Here is a 24,809-nt window from a genome sequence, read left to right on the forward strand (position 1 = left end):
GATCCACGTTGACTTCGCTGGCCCATTTCTAGGCAAAATGTTCTTGGTTGTTGTGGATGCTTATTCTAAGTGGATTGAGTTTGTAATAATGTCTGTAAGCACGTCCACTGCCACCATCGAAAACCTACGAGCCATGTTTGCCACGCACAGCCTGCCTGATGTCCTTGTCAGCGATAATGGGCCATGCTTCACCAGCGCTGAATTCAAGGAATTCATGGCCCGCAATGGGATCAAGCAAGTCACATCTGCCCCGTTCAAGCCTGTCTCGTACGGCCAAGCAGAACGGGCAGTCCAAACCATCAAGCAAAGCTTGAAACACGTGTCGGAAGGCTCTCTGCAGACCCGCCTGTCCCGAGTCCTGCTCAGCTGCCGCACCAGACCCCACTCGCTCACCGGGGTTCCCCCAGCCGAGCTGCTCTTGAAAAGGGCACTCAAAACAAGGCTGTCTCTAGTCCACCCTAATCTCCATGATCACGTCGAAGGCAGGCGGCATCAACAAAGCATGTACCACAATCACGCAAATTTGTCACACGATATTGAATTCAATAACCCTGTATTTGTATTCAATTATGGATATGGTCCTGAATGGCTTGCTGGCACTGTCATTGCCAAAGAAGGGAGTAGGTTGTTTCAGGTCAAACTCGCAAATGGACTAACTTGCAGAAAGTATTAGGACCAAAGCAAACTGCGATTCACAGACAGCCATGAGCAATCTGAAGAGGACACCACCAACTTCGACCCTCCGACACACACACAAGTGGCAACCAACATTACGGTTGACCACGAAGCTGAACTCATCATCCCCGGCAGCCCGGCAAGGCCAGCTGCACAGCAGCCCAGCGAAGCCCAGTGAAGAACCAACCAACTCACCTGCACTTGCATTTGTACCGAGACGATCGACTTGGGAGCAAAAAGCCCCAGATCATCTCACCCTGTAAATAAGTGTATTATTGACTTTGGGAGGGAATGATGTTATGTATCCAACCCTATGTAACCAGCATTCTACCGTCACCAGAGGGCATATCTGTTGGAGTCCCAAGGGATCCCAGCATCCATTGGGAGCACTGTATGTAAGCAGACCTCCCATGCTGTACCAACACTCTGGAGTTAGAATAAAGAGACTAAGGTCACACTTACTCAGGTCTACAGTACTCAATCATATGATTTTTTATGGACGTAACACAAATCTCAGACTGAACAGGTATTGATGCATCTTTTTAACACCATACACACACGCTAAAGCTTCTTTTTCTACCATACTGTAGGCTCTTTCTGCTTTAGACAAACTTTTGGATGCATACGCGACAGGTTGAAGTTTCCCTGACTCATTGGCTTGTTGTAACACGCAACCAATTCCATATGACACTGCGTCACAGACCAAAACTAAACGTTTACGTGGGTCATAATGTACCAGCAGCTTGTTCGAGCAAAGCAGATTGGTGGCTTTCTTGATAGCTCTGTCTTGCAATGCGCCCCACACCCAGTTGTTGCCTTTTCTCAATAGCATGTGCAGTGATTCTAGTAAGGTGCTCAATTTAGGTAGGAAGTTACCAAAGTAGTTGAGTAGACCCAGGAACGAACACAGCTCCGTCACGTTCTGCAGCTTTGGTGCATTCTTGATGGTTTTGGTTTTCAAGTCAGTAGGTCTGATGCCATCAACGGATATTCCTCCTGAGGAATTCGACCTCCGGTGCCATGAAGATGCACTTCGATCGTTTAAGTCTGAGTCCCACTCTGTCCAAATGCAGTAGAACCTCTTCCAGGTTGTTCAGATGTTCCTTGGAGTCACGACCGGTGATCAGGATGTCACCTTAGAACACGACGGTTCTGGGAACGGACTTCAATAGACTTTCCATATTCCTCTGGAATATTGCTGCAGCCGAGAGAATTCCAAACGGGCACCTGTGGTAAATAAACAGTTCTTTGTGCGTGTTATGCACGTAAGTCTCTTTGACATTTCGACCAACTCCTGCGTCATATAGGCCAACGTCAAGTCCAGTTTGGTAAACAACTTCCCTCCGGCTAGTGTCGCAAACAAGTCATCAGCCTTCGGTAATGGATACTGATCTTGTTTCGAAACCCTGTTGATCGCAGCCTTGTAGTCTCCACAGATTCTGACAGTGCCATCACTTTTCAGCACAGGGACAATGGAGCTGGCCCATTCATTAAATTCCAATGGTGATATGATCCCTTCACGCTGGAGTCTGTCCAGTTCAATTTCGACCTTCTCCCTCATCATATATGGCACTGCTCGAGCTTTATGATGGACGGGTCTTGCATCTGAGTCCACATGGATCTGCACCTTGGCTCCCGTGAAGTTGCCGATACCCGGTTCAATACTTGGGCACATGTATCTTCCTCCGACGACAACACCTTTATGTCGTTCCAGTCGTATCTGATTTTCTCCAACCAGCTCCTGCCGAGCAGCGTTGGGCCATTGCCTGGAGCAATCCACAGCGGTAACTCATGAACCACACCATTATACTACACATTAATTTGTGCACTGCTAATCACCTTTATCAGTTCTTTGGTGTACGTGCACAGCTTGGCATTAACAGGGCTCAGCCTGGGCCTCACAGTCTTAGTATCCCACAGCTTATTAAATGCCCTCTCGTTCATGATCAATTGACTCGCACCTGTGTCCAGTTCCATCAATACCGGTATCCCGTTAAACTTTACATTAATCAAAATTGGTTTACTCTTGGCTATGAAAGAGTACAGTCCATACACTTCCTCCTCTGGCGTATCCGGATCCACGCTAGTATGACTCTCATCCTCCACGTGGTGTGTCGCAGCTTGCTTGCTCATCTGCGGACACTTGCGCTGGAGATGCCCCACTCTCAGACAGCCTTTACAACTATATTGCTTAAATCGGCACTGCTGGTGCCGATGATTTCCCCCACAACACCAACACGGAGAAGTCGGATACATTTCCGCTGGCGGACTTTAGACAGCCACAGGTTCCGCGAACACAGCCGGATAGGTCCTGCTATGTGCCGCTCTGCCGAACGCCGAATCAATCGCATTTACAGTACTTGCTGAGGTTCGGTTCTTCACCGCTATTTGCTTTAAACTCCTGTCCGTCGTCATACATGATTGAGCGATCTGGATGGCCCTTTTTAAATCCAACTCCTCCACCGCCAGAAGTTTGTGCAGGATCACCTCGTGGTTGATACCGATAACAAAGTCGTCCCGCAGCATGTCTGCCAACACTGTCCCGAACTTGGACTTCTCAGGTCGGCAACGAATTCCGCCGCGCTCTGGTCCTCCGATCGAACGTGTGTATAAAACCTGTACCTTGAGATGATGATGCCGTTGTCTGGCTTGAGCTGCTCCAGTACCAATGTACACAATTCCTCGTACGTTTTCTCTGTTGGATCACTCGGCATGAGTAGATTCTTTATCAGACCGTAGATCTTTGAACCGCACACAGTGAGGAGCACGGCCCGGCGCCGATCTGTATCGTCGACCCCCTTCATTTTGTTGGCCACGAAGTACTGGCTCAAACAGCTCACAAAATCTGCCCAATCTTCTTCCTCCACGAATCGCTCTAAAAATCCAATCGTGCTCGTTTTGCAAACAAAGGTTCTTGTATTCTCGTCGCCAATTGTTATGTATGCAATAAAGGTTCAAACTGAGTACTGTTTAACTAAGCAAGGTACAACCTTGCTTCTGCTTTAATCAGGCCCAAAGTGTCTGACTCACAAAATGGCTGGCCTTTTATACCAGAGCAGCACCATGTGCGTGTTGCTCAGTGGCCGCCAACAATGGCATCATCTAGTGATTACAAACAGCATGTACATACATGACACTGCCCAGTCTCTCTCTCCCCAGTCTCTCTCTCTCTCTCCCACTCTCCCTTCTCTCTCTCTAACTCTCTCCCTCCCTCTTTCCCCCACTCCCTCTCTCTCTCCCCCACTCTCTCTCTCTCCCTCTCCCCCACTCACTCACTCTCTCCCTCACTCTCTCTCTCCCCCACTCTCTCTCTCTCTCTATCTCTCCCCCACTCTCTCTCTCTCCCTCTCCCCCACTCACTCACTCTCTCCCTCACTCTCTCTCTCCCCCACTCTCTCTCTCTCTATCCCCACTCTATCCCTCTCTCTCTCTCTCGCTGCCCCACTTTCTCTTTCTCTCCCCCCACTCTCTCCCCCACTCTCTCACTCTCTCTATCTCTATCTATCTCCCCCTCTCTCCCCCAGTCTTTCTCTCCCCTGTTTCTCTCTCTCTGCCCCAGTCTCTCGCTCTCGGCCCAAATCTCTCTCTCTCTCTCTCTGCCCCAGTCTCTCTCTCTCTCTGCCCCAGTATCTCTCTCTCTCTCATTCTTCCTAGTCTCTCTCCCCCCCAGTCTCTCTCTCTCTCTCTGCCCCCATCTCCCTCTCTCTCTGCCCCTGTCTCTCTTTCCCCTAGTCTTTCTCTCTCTCTCCAGTCTCTCTCTCTCTCCCAGTCTCTCGCTCTCTCTCTCTCTACCCCCACAGCCTCTCTCTCTCTCTACCCCCACTCTCTCTGTCTCCCTCTCTCTCCCCCAGTCTTTCTGACTCTCTCTCCCCCACTCCCCCACTCTCTCTCTCCCCCACTTTCTCTCTCTATCTATCTATCTCCCCCACTCTCTCTCTCAACCTATCTCCCCCCACCCCTTCTCTCCCAGTCTCTCTCTCTGCCCCAGTCTCTCTCTCTGCCCCAGTCTTTCTCTCTCTCTCTCGCTCTCTGTCCCAGTCACTCTCTCTCTCTCTCTGTCCCAGTCCCTCTTCCCCCAGTCTCTCTCTCTCTCCCCAGTCTCTCCCTCTCTCTCTCTGTCCGAGTCTCTCTTTCGCCTAGTTTTTCTCTCTCTCTCCAGTCTCTCTCTCTCTCTCTCCCCAGTCTCTCTCTCTCCCCATTCTCTCTCTCTTCCCATTCTCTCTCTCTCTCTCTCCCGCCCACTCTCTCTCCCTCCCCCATTCTCTCCCTCTCCCCCACTCTCTCTCTCCCCTTCTCTCCCCAGTCTCTCTCTCGCTCTTTCCCCCCAATCTCTCTCACTCCCCCACTCTCACTCTCCCCCTCTCTCTGCCCCCCTACACACTCTCTCTCTTCCCCACCCCACCCCACTCTCTCCTTCTCTCCCCCATTCTCATTCTCTCTTTCTCACTCTCTCTTTCTCTCTCCCAGTCTCTCCCTCTCTCTCTCTGTCCGAGTCTCTCTTTCGCCTAGTTTTTCTCTCTCTCTCCAGTCTCTCTCTCTCTCCATTCTCTCTCTCTTCCCATTCTCTCTCTCTCTCTCTCCCGCCCACTCTCTCTCCCTCCCCCACTCTCTCCCTCTCCCCCACTCTCTCTCTCCCCTTCTCTCCCCAGTCTCTCTCTCGCTCTTTCCCCCCAATCTCTCTCACTCCCCCACTCTCACTCTCCCCCTCTCTCTGCCCCCCTACACACTCTCTCTCTTCCCCACCCCACCCCACTCTCTCCTTCTCTCCCCCATTCTCATTCTCTCTTTCTCACTCTCTCTTTCTCTCTCCCAGTCTGTCTCTCTCTCTTTCTCCCCAGTCTCTTTCACTGCCCCAATCTCTCTTTCCCCTAGTCTTTCTCTCTCTCTTGCTCTCTCTCTGCCCCCCCCACCCCCGTCTCTCTCTCCCTCTCTCTCTTTCTCTCTGCCCCAGACTCTCTCTCTCTCTCTTTCTGCCCCAGTCCCTCTCCCCCCAGTCTCTTCTCTCTGCCCCAGTCTCTCCCACTCTCTCTGTCCCAGTCTCTCTTTCCCCTAGTCTTTCTCTCTCTCTCTCTCCAGTCTAACTCTCTCACTCTCCCCAGTCACTCTCTCTCCCCACTCTCTCTTTCCCCCTCTCTCTCTCCCCCTCCCCATTCTCTCTTTCACCCCCACTCTCTCCCCTGTCTCTCGCTCTCTCTCTTTCCCCCCAATCTCTCTCACTGCCCCAATCTCTCTTTCCCCCACTCTCGCTCTCTCTCTGCCCCACCCCACGCTCTCTCCCCCCCCACTCTCTCCCCCATTCTCTTTCTCTCTTTCTCACTCTCTCTTTCTCTCTCCCAGTCTGTCTCTCTCTCTTTCTCCCCAGTCTCTCTCACTGACCCAATCTCTCTTTCCGCTAGTCTTTCTCTCTCTCTCTTGCTCTCTCTCTCCCCAGTCTCTCTGTCTCTCTACTCCAGTCTCTCTCTCTCTCCCCGACTCTCTCTCTCTCTCCATCTCTGTCATGTATTCAACTATCTTTGTAACCCATGTATAAGCTGACCTAAGTTGTGCACCTTGAGAACATTGAACACAAGGGGTGCACTTGTGGGAGATACTCCTAACTTGGACTTTCAGGTATAAAAGGGGAAGCTCCACCCACCTTCATCACTTGAGATCTTGGTAATAAAGGTAACTGGTCACAGCGTGAACTTCTCTCAAGTATGGGCCTTGTGTGCATTTATATTGTATAGTAAGGACATATCATTGGCGACGAGAAACTGGGATTGAAACCACGCGAGCATGGCTACGAGCAGCTGTGTTGGTGATGATTGGGATGACTTTATTGAGAGACTACAGCAAAGTTTTGTCACTAAGGAATGGTTGGGACAGGATTTGGCCGACAAACGCAGGGCTCATCTCCTGACGGTTTGTGGATCCAGAACGTACTCCCTGATGAAGGACCTTCTAGCGCCAGAGAAGCCGGCGGACAAGACGTTCGAAGAGCTCAGTAAGTCGATCGGGGAACACCTTAAACCGGCGAGTAGCTGCACATGGCGAGACACCGGTTTTACACGCACCGGCGGCGAGAAGGGAAAAGCGTTCCAGACTTCGTGGCAGGTGACTGGCGAGCCTATGTAAGTTCCCAGATGCATGCAGAGCGGAGATGCTGCGAGACTTTTTTATTGAGGGCATCGGGCACGCTGGGGTTTTCAGGAAACTGATTGAGACCAAAGACTTGACCTTGGAAGCGGCGGCTCTGATATCCCAGACATTTATCTCAGGGGAGGAAGAGACCAGAATGATGTATAACATAAATCTTGGCTCAAATGCAGCAAACGACCAGGGAGTCAACATTGTTAACGCAGCACACAGTTCTCTAGGCAGACAAGGGCAATCGGATATGCCCCAGCATGTAGGGTCGAACCCAGAGGGGGAATTTAACAGAGACAATGGCGAGCTGAACAGCGATTCATGCCATCGCAATGGACAATGAGGCCAGTAATGGGGCCATCAACACCTGTTAATGGTGCGCTTAAGGACAGTTACAGAGACAGTCAGAGACGATCAACTGGTAATGGACCTTTTGTTTCCAACAACAAGGCCTCCAGCTCATGCTGGAGGTGTGGAGGCAAACACCCAGCCAGAGCTTGCAGGTATCAGGTATCAGCAATATACCTGCAGAAACTGCAACGTCAGAGGTCACTTGGCGCATATGTGCAGGAAGCTTGCAGCCAGGTTGATGTACGAGGATGACGGGCCCGATGTAAGCCCTACAAGGCCAAATGAATACTGGGGGAAATTGCTGGAAGCTGAAGTTCAGCGAGTTCATGTGGAGCACATATACAGTTCATATACCAGGCGCCACCGATAATGATGAAAGTGCTCCTCAATGGCATCCCAGTATTAATGGAGCTAGACACGGGGGCCAGCCAGTCACTGATGAGTATCAAACAGTTCAAAAGGTTGTGGGTGTCCAAGGCCACGAGGCCAAAATTATTGCCGATTGACGCACAGCTACGGACATAGACAAAGGAGATCATTCCGGTGCTAGGCAGCACAACGGTAGTCGTGACACACAAAGAGTCGGAGAACAGGTTGCCACTCTGGATTGTCCCGGGGGACAGTCCCGCACTACTGGGGAGAAGCTGGCTTGCTGTCATGAACTGGAAATGGAGCGATGTCAATGCAATTTCTTCTGTGGAGCGAGTATCATGCTCACAGGTCCTGGACAAATTTGACTCATTATTTCAACCCGGCATCGGCACTTTCATGGGGACCAAGGTAGTGATTCACATAAACCCAGGCCAGTACACCACAAGACCAGAGCGGTACCGTACGTGATGAGGGAAAAGATAGAATGCGAATTGGACCGCCTGCTGAGGGAAGGCATCATCTCGCCAGTCGAATTCAGTGACTGGGCGAGCCCGATCGTGCCGGTGCTCAAAGCGGATGGGTCGGTCAGGATATGTGGCGATTACAAGGCCACCATCAATCGGGTGTCACTCCAAAACCAGTACCCGCTACCGAGAGCGGAGGACCTCTTTGCGACGCTATCTGGTGGCAAACTTTTTTCAAAATTGGACCAGACTTCATCTTACATGACCCAGGAGCTGGCGAGTAAGTCAAAGAAGCTGACCACCGTCACAACACACAAGGGGTTGTTTGAGTATAACAGATGTCCGTTCAGCATTTGTACGGCCGCCGCGATCTTTCAGTGAAATGTGGAAAGCCTCCTCAAGTCGATTCCAAGGATGGTGGTTTTTCAAGGCGACATCCTCATCACGGGTCGCAATACTGAAGAACACCTCCACAACCTGGAGGAGGTGCTACGCAGACTGGACCAGGTAGAGCTGCGACTGAAAAAGGCGAAATCGTCTTCTTAACTCCAGAGGTAGAATTCCTGGGGAGGAGGGTAGCAGCAGACGGGATCAGACCCTCTGCATCCAAAACAGAAGCGATCCAGAGAGCACCCAGACTCCGTAACACGACGGAGCTGCGTTCGTTCCTGGGCTCCTGAACTATTTTGGTAACTTTCTTCCCAAATTGAGCACGTTGTTAGAGCCACTACACGTGCTCCTACGCAAAGGTCGCGATTGGGTCTGGGGGGACAGCCAGGAAAGGTCTTTTGATACAGCACGCCATTTGTTATGCTCCAACAAACTGTTACCGTTATATGACCCGTGTAAGAAACTTGTTTTAACGTGCGATGCGTCGTCCTATGGGGTCGGATGTGTGTTGCAGCATGTGAATGCAAATGGTCAGTTACAGCCGGTAGTTTATGCCTCCAGAAGTCTGTCCCAGGCAGAAAGGGGCTACGGGATGGTAGAAAAAGAAGTGCTAGCATGTGTATGTGCAGTAAAAAAAAATGCACCAGTACCTGTTTGGCAGGAAATTTGAGCTGGAGACAGATCACAAACCCCTAATGTCCCTTTTGGTCAACAACAAGGCCATAAATGCGAATGCATCGGCCCGCATACAGAGGTGGGCACTTACGTTAGCCGCCTATGACTACACAATTCGGCACAGACCGGGCACTGAAAACTGCGCCAATGCACTCAGCAGGCTTCCACTAGCCATCACTGAGGGGGCAACCGAGCATGCTGCTGAGATGGTCATGGCTGTTGAAGCTTTCGGAAGCGAAGGCTCACCTGTGACAGCCATCATGTTAAAGTCTGGACAAATAAAGACCCGCTACTGTCTTTAGTTAAGAAATGTGTCCTGAATGGGGACTGGGCAGCCACGTACGCGGCATGCCCTGAGGAATTTAAACCGTTTCATAGGCGCAAGGATGAACTCTCGATTCAGGCCGATTGCCTACTGTGGGGAAACCGAGTAGTCATGCCCCAGATGGGCAGAGAAGTGTTTATCAGAGAACTTCACAATGAGCACCCGGGCATTGTCAAGATGAAGTCAATTGCCAGGTCACATGTTTGGTGGCCAGGGATAGATGCAGACCTGGAACTTTGTGTTCGCAGGTGCAACACGAGTGCTCAGCTGGGCAATGCGCCCAGGGAAGCCCCCCTTAGCCCCTGGTCCTGGCCTGCCAAGCCATGGTCACGTATCCATGTGGACTACGCAGGTCCTTTCATGGGAAAAATGTTTTTGGTTGTAGTAGACGCCTACTCCAAATGGATTGAGTGTGCCATTTTAAATTCAAGCACATCCTCTGCCACAGTAGAAAGTCTACGGACAATGTTCGCCACCTATGGTCTACCGGATGTCTTGGTCAGCGACAATGGCCCGTGCTTCACAAGCACTGAATTCCAGGACTTCATGGCAGGCAATGGAATCAACCATGTCAGAACGGCACTGTTCAAGCCGGCCTCAAACGACCAGGCGGAACGAGCAGTACAGATAATCAAACAGGGGATGCTCAGAATCCAAGGGGGTTCCCTACCAAGCCGCTTATCACGCCTCCTGTTGGCCAATAGATCCCGACCACACTCGATCACGGCTGGGTAATGCCCCCAGAGAGGCCCCGAGTTTTGAGTGTCCGTTTCATGAGTAGCTCTGCGGGCGGGACCCCCGTGAGTGGGTGTAGAATCTGTGTCGAGCCATGTGTATGCTGCTCGCCGGTTTGAGGTGCTCCCCGATTAGTTTGCTGAGCTCTTCAAAGGTTTTGTCTAATGGCTTTTCAGGTGCCAGTAAGTACTTCATGAGCGCATAAGTCTTTGGCCCGCAGCTGGTCAGGAGATGAGCCCGTCGCTTGTCGGCCGCTGCATCCCCCAGACAGTCTTTAGTTACGAAGCTTTGCTGAAGCCTCTCAACAAAATCATCCCAGTCTTCTCCAACACAATACCGTTCCTCTGTGCTACCGGTGGCCATTCTCGTGGGTTGTGAATTCCCGTTTCTCGTCGCCAATGTAAAGTCCTTACTCTACAGCATTAAACCACACGAGGCACATTCCGGGGGCAAGGCCACTCTGTGACCTTAACTCTTTATTATAGGACTCCAGAAGTGAGGACTCTGCGTGGGACCTCCCTTTATATACCTGTGTCATCAGGTAAGGAGTGTCTCCCACAAGTTCACCCCCTGTGGTCAAGGTGTGTATCTAAGTTGAGTGTATACAGTAATACAGTGGTGTTACGTTGTAGTTACAAACATGACACCCCCCAGTCTCTCTCTCTCTCCCCCCAGTCTCTCTCTCACTCTCTCTCCCCAGTCTCTCTCTCTCTCCTAGACTCTCTCTCTCTCCCCAGTCTCACCCCAGTCTCTCTCTCTTTCCCTGCCCCAGTCTCTCTCTCACTCTCCCCCACTCTCTCTCTCTCCCACTCTCACTCTCCCCCACTCTCTCTCCCCCACTCTCTCTCTCTCCCACTCTCGCCCACTCTCTCTCTCCCCCACTCTTTCTCTCTCTCCTCTAGTCTCTCTCTCTCTCACTCTCCCCACTCTCTCTCTCTCACTCTCCCCCACTTTGTCTCTCTCACTCTCCCCCACTCTTCCTCCCGAGTCTCTCTCTCTCTCCCTCTCCCTCATTCACTCTCCTTCACACTCTCTAACCAAAGATCCTGGAGATAACCCAGTAGCAGGCTCAGGCTTGAGCTTCAATGCACTCCAGGTTCGGCAACGTGGTTCGACCCTACTTCTGGATTCCTCATATATCGTACTGCGCATGCGCAACCGGATCATGCGCGGACGCGCAAAGAGGGGCGCAGTCCAGGGCCCGCATGCACAGAAGGACAGGACACAGAAGTGATCATGCAGTTAATCACTCCAATAGAAAATATTCTTCTGATAATGAGTGAGGTTAGGATAGGGCCCAGTTGTGATGGAACTATCGAATTGTCATACATTTAGGATAGGGTGACTATGGGCCGTAATTTGCAGCCCCTGTGGGTGCATACAAGGTGTGTACGTGTCTGTAAGGGCTGCGCATGTTCCAGGTTTTCGCGCGCAAAGCACATGCGCCAAGACCCGGAACTTGTGATCTGTCAAGTATTTTCTTGACAAATCGTAGCCTTACCCGGGAAAAGGGCACCAATTGGCGGGGAGTTAGGCTATTTGGCCAACTTCTGTCCGGCGAATGCCCGTGAAATTCTTATGCCTGGTAATTTACCATCGTAAGAGTTTAAAAAAAATCAAAATAATTTTTTTTCAATCAGTTAAACATTAAAAAATCAGTGCAATAAGGTAAGGCTATTTTTAGTTCCGTTAAAACATTAAAATTTATTTAACCAAAAAATTACATTTTTGTTTTAAAATTAAATGAAAGACATTTTAACTAATTTTAAATATGTATTTTTTAAAATTTGATATGTAGATGTATTTTGGGGATATTCCAATTCATGCTTACAGGAATTCGGACATACAGAATCCCCATAAACATAAATGGGGATTTGCTTCTTTCATTCATTGGGCCACATGATCCCAGGGGCGCTTGCGAACTGCGAGTACCCGGAGAGGCACATAAACAGGAATCTCCGTACATCCCAGACTACCAGGTACAAAGGCATTTTATTTGCGGATTGGAGGCATTTCCATGTGGGAAACCTCAAATTCAGGGCCCATATTTTCGAAACCGAATCCGGGGATACGCAGGGTGAGAGCACAGCAAAGTAGCCAGGATGGAAAATGTAGGTTGCGCAGCATAGCGAGACAAATTTTTTTGGCAGCCTATATTTTAACAGTTGCACATATACACTATAAATGTGAAAACAAATGTGCATATTACCTCAGATGTGAGGCACATTCAGACACACTTTTTTGACAACATTTTGGGGCCTAAATGGCCCCCTCCTTAATGTCTATTACCGCCTCCAAGTGGTGGTAATAGGGCAGTAAGGCCTTTCCGACCGGGGGCAGGCGGATGGTCCGACCAATCAGAAATTGCCCCCGGGCCGGGAGCAGCAGAAATTGCCCCGTCAGGCACACGCCAACCCCTTACCATCCGGTGGTGACCCCTTTCCGTCCTGCGAGAGAAATTGCCCTGCAGGAGGGGAGCCGCCGCCGCTCGGTGCTCCCAACAGCTTTTCCCAGCGGGAAGCTGCCAGTGGCTGGGCAGCACGTCTGCCCTTAAAGGGAAGGGTGCTCTGCCGCAGCCACCATTTTATTTTAATTGTCATCCGACTCTGGGCCGACAATAGCAGCCAGAGGTTCGGCCGGGCCGCCAACAGACAATCCGGCACCCCCCTCTTGCATACCGGGCAGTTGGTGGCCGCACAAGTCACTCAGTTGTACCAAACCGCTACGAAAAACAATAAGAATAAAACTGGCTGAATCACCCGGCATCGACCTCGGCACCGGCTTTTGACAGGACAAAGGCATACCCAGACCAGTTGACCACGCAAAGTTCGCTTCACTAACATTTGGGGACTTGTGCCAAAATTGGGAGATCTGTCCCACAGATGAGTCAAGCAACAGCCTGACATAGTCGTACTCACAGAATCATACCTTTCAGCCAATGTCCCAGACTCCTCCATCACTATTCCTGGGTATGTCCTGCCCAGCTGGTAGGACAGACACACCAGAGATGGCAAACATTGGTATGGAGTCGGGAGGTAGTGGCCATCGGAGTCCTCAACATTGACTCCAGACCCCATGAAATCTTATGGCTTCAGGTCAAGCATGGGCAAAGAAACCTCCTGCTGATTACCACCTACTGCTCTTGCTCAGTTGATCAGTCAGTACTTCTCCCTGTTGAACATCAGTTGGGTAGCAAAGGCACAGAATGTACTCTGGGTGGGGGACATCAATGTCCTTCACCAACAGTGGCTTGGTAGTGCCAATACTGACCAAGCCGGCCGAGTCCTGAAGGACAGAGCTGCCAGACTGGGCCGACGGCAGATCGTGAGAGAACCAACACGAGGGAAAAACCTACTTGATCTCGTCCTCACAAATCTACCTATCACAGATGCATCTGTCCATGCCACTATTTGTAGCAGTGACCACTGCACAGTCCTTGTGGAGATGAAGTCCTATCTTCACATTGAGAACACCCTCCATTGTGTTGTGAGGCACTATCACCGTGCGAAATGGGATAGATCTAGCAGCTCAAAACTGGGCATCCGGGAGGCGCTATAGGCCAGCAGCAGCAAAATTGTATTCCACTACAATCTGTAACCTCATGGCCCAGCATATCCCTCTCTTTACCATTACCATCAAGCCAGGGGACCAAATCTGCTTCAATGAGGAGTGCAGAAGAGCATGCCAGGAGCAGCACCAGGCGTACCTAAAAATGAAGTGTCAACCTGAGGAAGCTGCAACACAGGACTACATGCAGGCTCAACAGCAGAAGCAGCGTGCTACTATAAACAGAGCTATGCAATCACAAAATCAACGGGTCAGATCAAAGCTCTGCAATCCTGCCACATCCAGTCGTGAATGGAGGTGGACAATTACCAGGAGGAGGAGGCTCCATGAATATCCTCATCCTCAATGATTGCGGAGCCCAGCACGCAAGTGCAAAAGACGAGGCTGAAGCGTTTGCAACCATCTTCAGTCAGAAGTGCCGAGTGGATGATTTATCTCGGCCTCCTCCCCAGGTCCCCAGCATCATAGAAGCCAGTCTTCAGTCAATTCGATTCAGTCTACATGATATCAAGAAATGGCTGTGCGCACTGAATACAGCAAAGGCTATGGGCCCCGACAACATCCTGGCAGTCGTGCTCCAGAACTAGCCGCGCCTCTAGCCAAGCTGTTCCAGTACAGCTACAACACTGGCATCTACCCAACAATGTGAAAAACTGCCCAAGTATGTCCTGTCCACAAACAGCAGGATGTTATGTATGTAAACCTGTAAATACCATGTCTAACCACCAGAGGGCTTATACCCTGGAGCCCCAAGGGATCCCATAATCCCTTGAGAGCACCTGTACATAAGGAGGCCTCACAGGCTGGATAGGCACTCTGAGATCTGTAATATAGTTCTACGGTCGCACCTTACTTTGAGCTTGCAGTATCTAATCTGACTCTTTATTCAAGACATAACAACTGGCGACGAGATACAAATGAACAATGCAGAGAACCGTGGGCATCCTGGAGAAATTTTCGGAGGGAGATGATTGGGAAACCTTCATGGAGCGACTCGACCAATGCTTCATGGCCAACGAGCTGGAAGGAGAAGTGAACACTGCCAAACGAAGGGCGATCCTCCTCACCGTTTGTGGGGCACCAACGTATGGCCTCATGAAAAATCTGCTTGCTCCAGCGAAACCCACAGGCAAATGATACGATGAGTTGTGCACACTGGTCCGGGAACATCTAAACACAAAGGAAAGCGTTCTGATGGCGAGGTATCAGGTCTACAAGTACAAGAAGTCTGAAGTCCAGGAAGTGGAGAGCTACGTCACCGAGCTAAGGCATCTTGCAGGACATTGCGAATTTGAAGGATACTTGGACTTGCTCAGGGACTTCTTTGTACTTGGCATTGGCCATGAAGTAATAATTCTCAAACTTTTGACTGTAGAGACCCCAACCTTGAGTAAAGCCATAGCGAAAGCCCAGGTGTTTATGGCCACCAGTGACAATACCAAACAAATTTCTCAGCACACGAGTGCTGCTGCAAGTACTGTGAACAAAGTAACATTGTTTTCGAATCGAAATGTACAGGGCAGGACTTACACGCCTGCAGCTGCACGCCCGCAGATGACACAGAGTCCACCATCAAGGGTGGTGAATACAAGGCCATTAACACCTTGTTGGTGCTGCGAGGGTGATCATCATTTCCATTCAAGCCACTTCAAAGGATACGTTTGTAAGGGCTGTGGAACAATGGGACACTTCCAACGTATGTGCAGGCGAGCTGCAAACCCTGCTCATCCTGCAAACCACCATGTTGCAGAGGAGGACAGATCCACGGTGGATCACGACAAACCAGAGCCTCAGACCGAGGAGGCAGAGGTATATGGGGTGCACACATTTACCACAAGGTGTCCCCCGATAATGCTGAAGGTTGAATCAAATGGACTCCCAGTGTCCATGGAGCTGGACAAAAAGACATTCGATAAATTGCGGTGCAACAAGGCTTCAAGGCCAGTTCTGACTCCCATTCGTACCAAACTTAGAATATATACAAAGGAACTGATTCCCGTAATTGGCAGTGCTACATTAAAGGTCTCCTACAATGGAGCGGTGCATGAGTTACCACTCTGGGTGGTACCGGGCGATGGCACCACGCTATTCGGCAGGAGTTGGCTGGGAAAGATACGCTGGAATTGGGACGACGTCCGAGTGCTTTTGTCCGTCGACGACACCTCTGTGCCCAGGTCCTAAACAAGTTCCCCTCACTGTTCAAAGTATCGGGAAGTTCCAAGGAGCAAAAGTGCAGATCCATTTGATTCTGGGGCGCGACCCATTCATCACAAGGCGAGAGCGATACCTTACATGATGAGAGAGAGGTTGGAGATCGAGCTGGACAGGCTACAACGAGAGGGCATCATTTTGCCGATCGAATTCAATGAGTGGGCCAGTCCGATTGTTCCAGTCCTCAAGGGAGATGGCACCGTCAGAATCTGTGGTGATTACAAAGTAACTATCAATCATTTCTCATTGCAGGATCAATACCTGCTACCGAAGGCAGACGACCTAGTTGCAACGCTGGCAGGAGGAAAAACGTTCCCGAAGCTGGACTTGACCTCGGCCTACATCACGCAGGAGTTGGAGGAATCATTGAAAGGCCTCACCTGCATCAACATGCACAAAGTACTCTTCATTTGCAACAGATGCCCGTTTGGGATTCGATCGGCCGCGGCGATATTCCAGAGGAACATGGAAAGCTTGCTGAAGTCGGTCCTGTGCACTGTGGTCTTCCAGGATGACATCTTGGTTACAGGTCGAGACATCGTCAAGCACCTGCAGAACCTGGAGGAGGTTCTTAGTCGGCTTAATTGTGTGGGACTCAGGCTAAAACGCTCGAAGTGCATTTTCCTGGCACCTCAAGTGGAGTTCCTGGGGAGAAGAATCGCAGCGGACAGCATCAGGCCCATCGATTTGAAGACGGAGGCAATCAAGAACGCACCAAGACCACAGAACGTGACGGAGCTGCGGTCGTTTCTAGGACTCCTGAACTATTTTGGTAACTTCTTACCATGTCTTACCAGTCCCACAGGCTGGAGAGGCACTCTGAGATCTGTAAAAAAGGACTACGGTCACACCTTACTTTGAGCTTGCAGTATCTAGTCTGACTCTTTATTCAAGACCTAACAGAGGATGAATCCAATCTGGCCAATTATCGCCCCATCAGTCAACTCTCAATCATCAACAAAGTGATGGAACATATAATCGAAGATGCTATCAATCGGTACTTATTCACCAATAACCTGCCCGCCGATGCTCAGTTTGGGTACCGCTAGGACCACTTGGCTCCAGACCTCATTGCAGCTTTGGTCCAAACATGGACAAAAGAGCTGAATTCCAGAGGTGAGATGAGAGTGACTGCTCTCGGTTTCAAGGCAGCATTTGGCCAAGTGTGACATCAAGAAGCCCTAGTAAAATTGAAGTCAATGGGAATCAGGGGGAAAACTCTCTACTGGATGGAATAATACCGAGCACCAAGGTAGATTGTTGTGGTTGTTGGAGGCCAATCATCTCAGCCCAGGACATCGCTGCAGGAGTTCCTCAGGGCAATGTCCTAGGCCCAACCATCTTCAGCTGCTTCATCAATGACCCTCCCTCCATCATAAGGTCAAAAGTGGGGATGTTCGCTAATGGTTGCACAGTGTTCAGTTCCATTTGTGACTCCTCAGATGATGAAGCAGCCATGCCCGCATGCAGCAAGACCTGGATGACATTCAGGCTTGGGGTGATAAGTGGCAAGTAACAATTGCACCATACAAGTGCCAGACAATGACTATCTCCAACAAGAGTCTAACCACCGCCCCTTGATATTCAATGACATTACCATCGCCAAATCCCCCACTATCAATATCCTGGGGGTCACCATTGACCAGAAACTTAACTGGACCAGCCACATAAATACTGTGGCTACAAGAGCAGGTCAGAGGGTGGGTTTTCTGCGATGAGTGTCTCACCTCCTGACTCCCCAAAGCCTTTCCACCGTCTACAAGGCACAAGTCAGGAGTGTGATGGAATACTCTCCACTTACCTGGATGAGTGCAGCTCCGACAACACTCAAGAAGCTCGGCACCATCCAGGACAAAGCAGCCGGCCTGATTGGCACCCCATCCACCACATTAAACATTCATTCGCTCCACCACTGGCATACCGTGGCTGCAGTGTGCACTATCTACAAGATGCATTACAGCAACTCGCCAAGGCTTCTTCAACAGCACCTCCCAAACCTGCGATCTCTCCCACCTAGAAGGGCAAGGGCAAGTTCCCCTTCAAGTCACACACCATCCAGACTTGGAAATATATCACTTTTCTTTTATCGTCGCTGCGGCAAAATTCTGGAACTCCCTCCCTAACAACACTGTGTGCTGGATTTTGGGTATTTGTATTTCGGGGCGTTAATTGTGGTGAAGCGTTAAAGTTAGCACCTGAAAATAGTTTGTGCCTTCGACTGCAAGTTCCGGCAAAAATGTTAGTTGGAGGAGCGTGGCGTTAAGTCAGGCGTTGCACAACCGACTTTGTGCGGTGTTAAAGGAGGCGGCCATTTTGCACATGCACAGTGAATAATTTCTGCCTGTCGCAAATGCTAATGCAGGGTGCGGCACACCCCATTTCAGCCACTTCTGCAGAGATGCAGGAGCAGGAGGGAAGGTAGAGTGCCAGGCACTTCACCAATGAGGCAAGTGAGGCCTTAGTGAAAGCAGTTGAGAGGAGGTGGTCCTCACTCCATCTTGCTGGGGGAGCCAGACCACTCCAACTTATTTTTAAGAGATAGTGGAGGGACATTGCTCAGGAGGTGTCTGCTGCAGACACTGTGGCTAGAACTGCCACACAGTGTCTTAAAAAGTTCAATGACCTAACCAGACTCATCAAGGTGAGTATCATTTGCATTTATGTATGCCTCCATTACTTCTAACATGAATCTCACACACTATGTCGAAGCACTCCCACAACAGGAGGGAGCAGCTGCACACAGGTGGAGGGCCGCCCCAATTATTGCCACTGACTGATGTCGGGGAACGGGTGTCTGCCCTCATTGGTGTACCAGCTTGGACAGTTGTTGGAGCGACGCTGAGCTCCCTTTGGGTAGTGAGGGTATATAAATGGTTAGAACAACTGAAAAGACTGCATTGAGACATATAATGAAGTGGCGGCAGGCCTTCAAATGAACATCGGCAATGTCACCTTCCTCAAGTCACCCTGCCCCCCTCCCCTGCTGCTCACCACACATCTGTTGTTTTCTACTTGCAGTTGACCAGCCACAAGTGCAACAATCTTCAAGGGAGCCCTCTACATCTGGCCATGGGGAAGACGACGAAGGAGGGGAAGAGAATGTTCTTCCTGAGCCTCAGAGCCCACCAGTTGCCCCATCTCGCCTCACTACATCTGGGGACGAGGCGGATTTCCCAGGGTTTGAGGAGTTGGAGGCTCCTGGCCCCAGTCACATACAGCAACGCAGCGCAAGAGAGGAATCTCACAGGCCAGCTCTCCAGAGGATGAGTCGGCAAAGTCGGTCTGCTCAAAGACAGGCAGACATGGAACTGGACTTGATGGAAATGTCCAGGGAAACCACAGGAATGCACCGTGATCTTATGGATGCATTGGGATAGATCCCAGAGAGCATAGACAAGTTTACTGTGACTGTTGCGGAGCCAGATTGTCAGTGTGACTCGGGAGTCCAGCGAGGCCATCATTGCCCACACACAGAGGCCGGTGGCCTCGAGCAGCGACAGGGGAGTTCCAGAGTGAGTGGCATATGCCATTGATCACGTCGCAGACTCGGGCACATCACAGGCACAAGCTTTGCTTCAGCTTGGTCGAGTGATGCAGTTGATGTCTGCAACCATAATCTCTACATTCCCCACTGTCCAATGGCGAAGGGAGGGTGCCGAAGCAGTGCAGCAAGTTGTAGAGACACATCGTGCTCCGGATGCTGAGGCCCAGCCCTGTCGGAGAGTCAGTGGCTCCCAGAAAATGGAAGGTTCTGTCCTTCCTCAGGTTGACAGCATTCCGGCTCCCACCAATGAATCGCCAACCATGCATACATGGTTGATACCCCAGCCACCACTGACTGCTCCCGCCAATGATGAGGTGCAGCAATCCGCGGCCGGGCCTTCCAGATCAAGAGCTAGTCCAGGGCATCCTCAGACGCGTCTGCATTGTCTGGCCCCCAACAAGCAGCCCTCTAGTAGCCTTGCTGTAAGCACAGAGGCTTCATTGAAGTGGAGCAGCAGGCGTGGGAGGGTGTTGAAGGGAAGAGGGGCGGAAGTGTAGATAAGAGCCATTAAGGCCTGGCACAAATTGGAGCTTATGGATGTATGTAGCATTGTAAAAATTGTTCATAGTTGCGTGATAACAATTGACTCATATTGAATTGTCTTGCTGCAGGAAGCATTTTATTGTGTATTTACATTTTGTTCACTGCAGGAAGCAGTTTTGTGTTTATTTACATTTATTGTATAGTTTGGGGTTTTTGGGGAGGGGGGAAACATTGTTAATTATTGATGTCTATAAAAATGTTTGTTTGATCTTTGCCATTGGTGTCTTGTGTCTCATTGCAGAATTCAGTGTAGATTAGCCGGCATGGAGGCATAGAGTAGCGAGTCAAAGCTGCAACCCCGCCTTCCTCATTCAAGCAAACCGGTCAATGATAAGCTGCCACCATTGGCTCTTGCTGCAGCTACATCTCCTGCTGCCTCCCGTTATCGTAGTCTCACCACAATGGGTTCCTCGCCAGGCTCTTCTTCCTCATCCTCCTCTTGATGTGGCCCTACAATCCCCACTGGCAATACCTGACCCCTCATGATGGCTAAGTTGTATAGCATGCAGCACACAACAATGAATTTGGAGACCTGTTGAGGAGAGTATTAAAGGCTGTCTCCAGAGCGGTCCAGGCATCGGAAGCGCTGCTTGAGCACACCAATTGTCTGTTCAGTGATGTTGCAGATGGCTGCATGGCTGTCATTATAGCGCTGCCCGGCTTCTGTGGCAGGGTTCCAGAGGGGGGTCATGAGCCAGGTGGCCAGGCCGTATCCTTTATCCCCGATCAGCCAGCCCTGGCCTTGTCTTTGTCGCTGAAACATTTGTGAGACACTGCTCTTACGCAAGACGAAAGCATCATGTTTGCTCCCTGGATAGCGGGCATTCACTGTGGGGATGCGCTGAGTGTGGTCGCAGACCAGCTGTACGTTTAGGCAGTGGTATCCATTTCAGTTTCTGAAAACCTCTGCATTATGTAATGGTGCTCGCAAGGCAACGTGTGAGCAGTCAATGGCACCTTGAACCTTGGGGAAGCCTGCAAATCGTCCAAACCCTAGAGCCCTCTCATTCTGGCTCTCCCTGCTCCTTGGGAACTTAATGAAGTTCATTCTGCGTGCGTACACCTGCCGAATGCAGCAATGTGCAGCGTGCTGAGAGATGCTGCATATGTCCCCTGCTGCTGCCTGGAGGGAGCCGGAGACATAAAAGGCCATCGCCACAGTCACTTTCACCTTGACGGGCAGCGCAGTCCTGTTGGCACTGGTAAGTTGTAGGTCTGGCTGTATGAGCTGGCATATCTCTGTCAGCACTTCTTTTCGGAAGCGCAACCTTCTAACGCACTGCGCATCAAAGATGTGGAGGTATGAGCAATGTTCCCTGTAAACCCGGGGGGGGGGGGGGGGGGGTATGACCTCCCCCCTATATGTCTGCGACCTTTTCGAATCCGTGGCCCAACATGGCCAAGAACCCTTCTTCCAGCTTGAAGCCGCCTGCCAATAGTAACTAGCATGATACGCTGGTGAACTAGTATTGCCCCCATTGAAATCTCTCACTGACCTTATAAGCAAAGTGTCAGGGCATGTAACAGTGCCATTTGCAGCCTCATGCAGTGTTCTGCGCGCAACCATAGCAGTAACTGACGACTGCGATACAAGATCCTCCAGCCTCCCTTTAAATATGCTGCCAGTAACGCCTGCTGCACCCTCGGGAACTTCAGGCGTTTCCTGGGGCGGTCGTTAAATGAGGCGTTAGGACCGAAAGTTCCATCCGGGGCACGAGTGCAGCCTTGCACAGCGATTGGTGTCATAATCACACTGAAAACTGAGGGCAGGAGTGTAAGTTTTTGCATCGGCGCAAACCAATAGCCGAATCTGCCGGCCAGACGTTAATCCTGGACGCCCAGAAACAGCATTTAATGCCCCACCGGGGCACTAAACAATGTGCAAAATAGCCGAATATCCAGCCCGGTGTACCTTCACCACAATGACTGCAGCGGCTCAAAACAGCTCATTTCTACCTTTTTGAGGTCAATTAGGGATGGGCAATAAATGCTGGCCTTGCCAACGACATCCACAGCCTGGGAGCAATAAATTAAAAAAAACACCAGCACTCACCGCGTCTTTGGCGTCTCCTCCGATTTTTTTTCCCGCTCATGTTAAAGGGTCCGGCCTCTCACCAGTCACTATTGGCTGAAACACCTTACTCCTTATAGGATGAAACCTAATCCACGTGTCCCACCTATGCCGCCGCAGCAGCCAATAACAGGAACGCATCGCCCTGATAAATGAATGCCACACTCTGATTGGTCTAGAAGATCTGAGCCAATGTTCCCTCTTCGTTGCGCAGCCCCGGTCCCGTGTAGTCCGGGGCTGTCTTTTTCAATCTTAAATTTTGCACTTACGTGAAACTGTGAATGGGCCGCACAGCCCCAGCTGTGTACCCAAATAAACATTTGGGAAAACATTGTCTGAGGCGTGTCAAAGATTGACATTTCAGTGAACCAATGAATTTGGCTCTATTCGGGGACGAGTTTCCTGAACATTGATTGCAGAGGGACACATTACCTCATTGGAAGCCTGTCCCCAGAAACGAGGTCAACCTAATTTAAGCTTAAATTTTCCACGTGTCTGCTTGCCAGCCCTCAATTTTCCACACCTTAAAATGAAATGGTGGGACTGCTGAGAGAGGAAGCCTAGCCATGTTTTAGTGTCAGCTGTGGGTCAGTGGGTAGCACACCCATCTCTGGATCAGAAGATTGTGGGTTCAAGTCCCACTCCAGGGACTTGAGCACAAAAATCTAGTGCAGTGCTGAGGGTATGCTGCATTGTTGGTGTTGCCATCTTTTGGATGAGACGTTAAACTGAGGCCATTCTGCTCTTTCAGATGGACATAAAAGATCCCATGGCACTATTTTGTAGAAGAGCAGGGGAGTTATCCCCAGTGTCCTGGCTAATATTTATCCCTCAATCAACATAACAGTTATTATCACATTATCACATTGCTGCTTGTGGGAGCTTGCTGTGCGCAAATAGGCTGCCACCTTTCCCGCATTATAAGTGACTACACTCCAAAAGTACTTCATTGGCTGTGAAGCGCTTTGAGACGTCCAGTGGTCGTGAATGGCGCGATATAAATGCAAGTCTTTCTTTTTTGTTTAACCTCACACATGAAGAACGTTCACTTGGGTGAGATATGAAGGACTATTGCAATTGGTGAAACCACATCCCAGCACAAGTCAAAAGAAGGGAAGAGAATTGAGGGGGTAAAAATTCAAAGTGCAATTACAAAAATACTACAATTCTTGTCTGCTCACAGGCAGGACTGTAATTGTAGCTGCGGCCCACAGGGTGATGCTATTCTCAGTCCTTAGACTTCCTCGATGAGATCGCGAGGCTTGTAGTTTTATGGGTGGAAATGACATCAAGGACAAATAGGGCAGTGTAATTTTGTTAAATCAGCTTTTAGCCTTTATTCAAATTGAAGTAGCAGGCGCAGTTTACTTGCTCACTGCTCAGAAGAAACAAATAGTAAAGACTGAGCACACAGAAAGAACATGAAACGGATACAACATTGTAAAACATTGTTACAAACGTGCAACTTCCGACCCAGCATCCCGCAGCATTCTTTAGCCCAAAGTCCTGGCGCGCTGTTAAAACGTGGTGAGTGTGAATTAACGAAAATCTAAAGCAGATTGATTTGAACTGTCAAGACGCATCATTTGGGTCAATAAATCTATTTTCGTTGTTGCGCTGAATGGCACTTTAAAACATTAGCCTACCCCTCGCAATGTATTTGAATGGGTTGACAGATTCGCAGTAATCCTCTCAATCGCTCAGATAACCGGAACATATTTTCCTTCCAGTCCTTTTAGGTAGGGAGTTACCACTTTTTTTGCAAAGTAGAAAACCGAGCAGCGCCCAGGAAGTGGGATCTCAGCTGAAAGTTGTGATACTTGTTTTGCGAATCATAAAAGTTGCTGGGAGAAAGGAAACCCGGCGGGAGTACTTCTTTAAATCATTTCCCACTGAAAAATTATGTAGCCATAAAAATAATAAATTGCAGTGGGTGATGACCACCAACCTCAAACCAACATGACAACCAGTAATCGGGACCCCTCCCCATTGTCCTCAACCCGAACTAACTCCGGAACCCAGGGCCAAACGAACTGCCTCGACCTCCCCTTCCGCACATCCCACATTGGTGTCAATGCAATACATCACCCTCCCCCAAAAGAGCAGGCACCATGCAGTCAGGAAGTGCAGTGTTACATAAACTATGTATGAGAGTCTACACTCTTTTGCACTGTGATTGTACACACAAATGTTCAATGACGGCAAAAAATATTCATGTAAATGTAGAACAGGTACAATGATGACACAAAATATGTCTAATTATACCTATGTGTATTTTAGCTTAATAAAATTCAAACGTTCATTCCTGAGAACCCAATAAAAAAAAATGTTTTACTGATTTACCAGAAAAGAACCTCTTTACTGCCTTTCCTTGTCTGCTGTAGTTATGTCCCTCATGAGAAGGAGTGTTTTGCATGCCAGGTTGGCTTCATTGAAGGCTTTGACCTGAGAGCTGATCTTGTGCTGTCTCACTTCAGGGAAACACACAACCAGCTGAAGAGGCACAGTCCATTGTCAATAACAGGTGCTCCTAGTGTCAGTCAGCTCTAGACTGGCTCTCAGACCCATTCAGAGTTGTGAACTTGATGACCTTCCCTGTTAGTGATGCCTTGAAGAGGACAGGAGGTAAGAAGAGTCAAAGTGGTATATATTTTGGTAACATATTTAATGTTTTCTTAAAAAGTTATTGAATCTTTTTATGGCTATATTTATTTTCAATATGCAATGGTGAGTACTTTAAACAAAAGTACTTCCTGTAGA

General features: G+C 49.8%; 1 protein-coding gene across 4 annotated transcripts in view; it reads left to right on the forward strand.

Annotated features, from left to right (window-relative positions):
• Window positions 1–23,347: 23,347 nt before the first annotated feature.
• Window positions 23,348–24,809, forward strand: part of ccdc90b (coiled-coil domain containing 90B) — a 64,840-nt gene continuing 63,378 nt past the window's right edge. For 3 of the 4 annotated variants that reach the window (XM_070891481.1, XM_070891484.1, XM_070891483.1), the window contains exon 1: window positions 23,348–23,576. In XM_070891481.1, the coding sequence (XP_070747582.1) occupies window positions 23,471–23,576 (106 nt within the window). In that variant the 5' untranslated portion in view covers window positions 23,348–23,470. Of the gene's footprint in view, window positions 23,577–24,526; window positions 24,675–24,809 lie in introns of all 4 variants that reach the window. The other variant, XM_070891482.1, reaches the window with a different exon arrangement.

This window comes from Pristiophorus japonicus, chromosome 10 (genome assembly GCF_044704955.1).
Source record: "Pristiophorus japonicus isolate sPriJap1 chromosome 10, sPriJap1.hap1, whole genome shotgun sequence".
Lineage (NCBI taxonomy): Eukaryota > Metazoa > Chordata > Chondrichthyes > Pristiophoridae > Pristiophorus > Pristiophorus japonicus.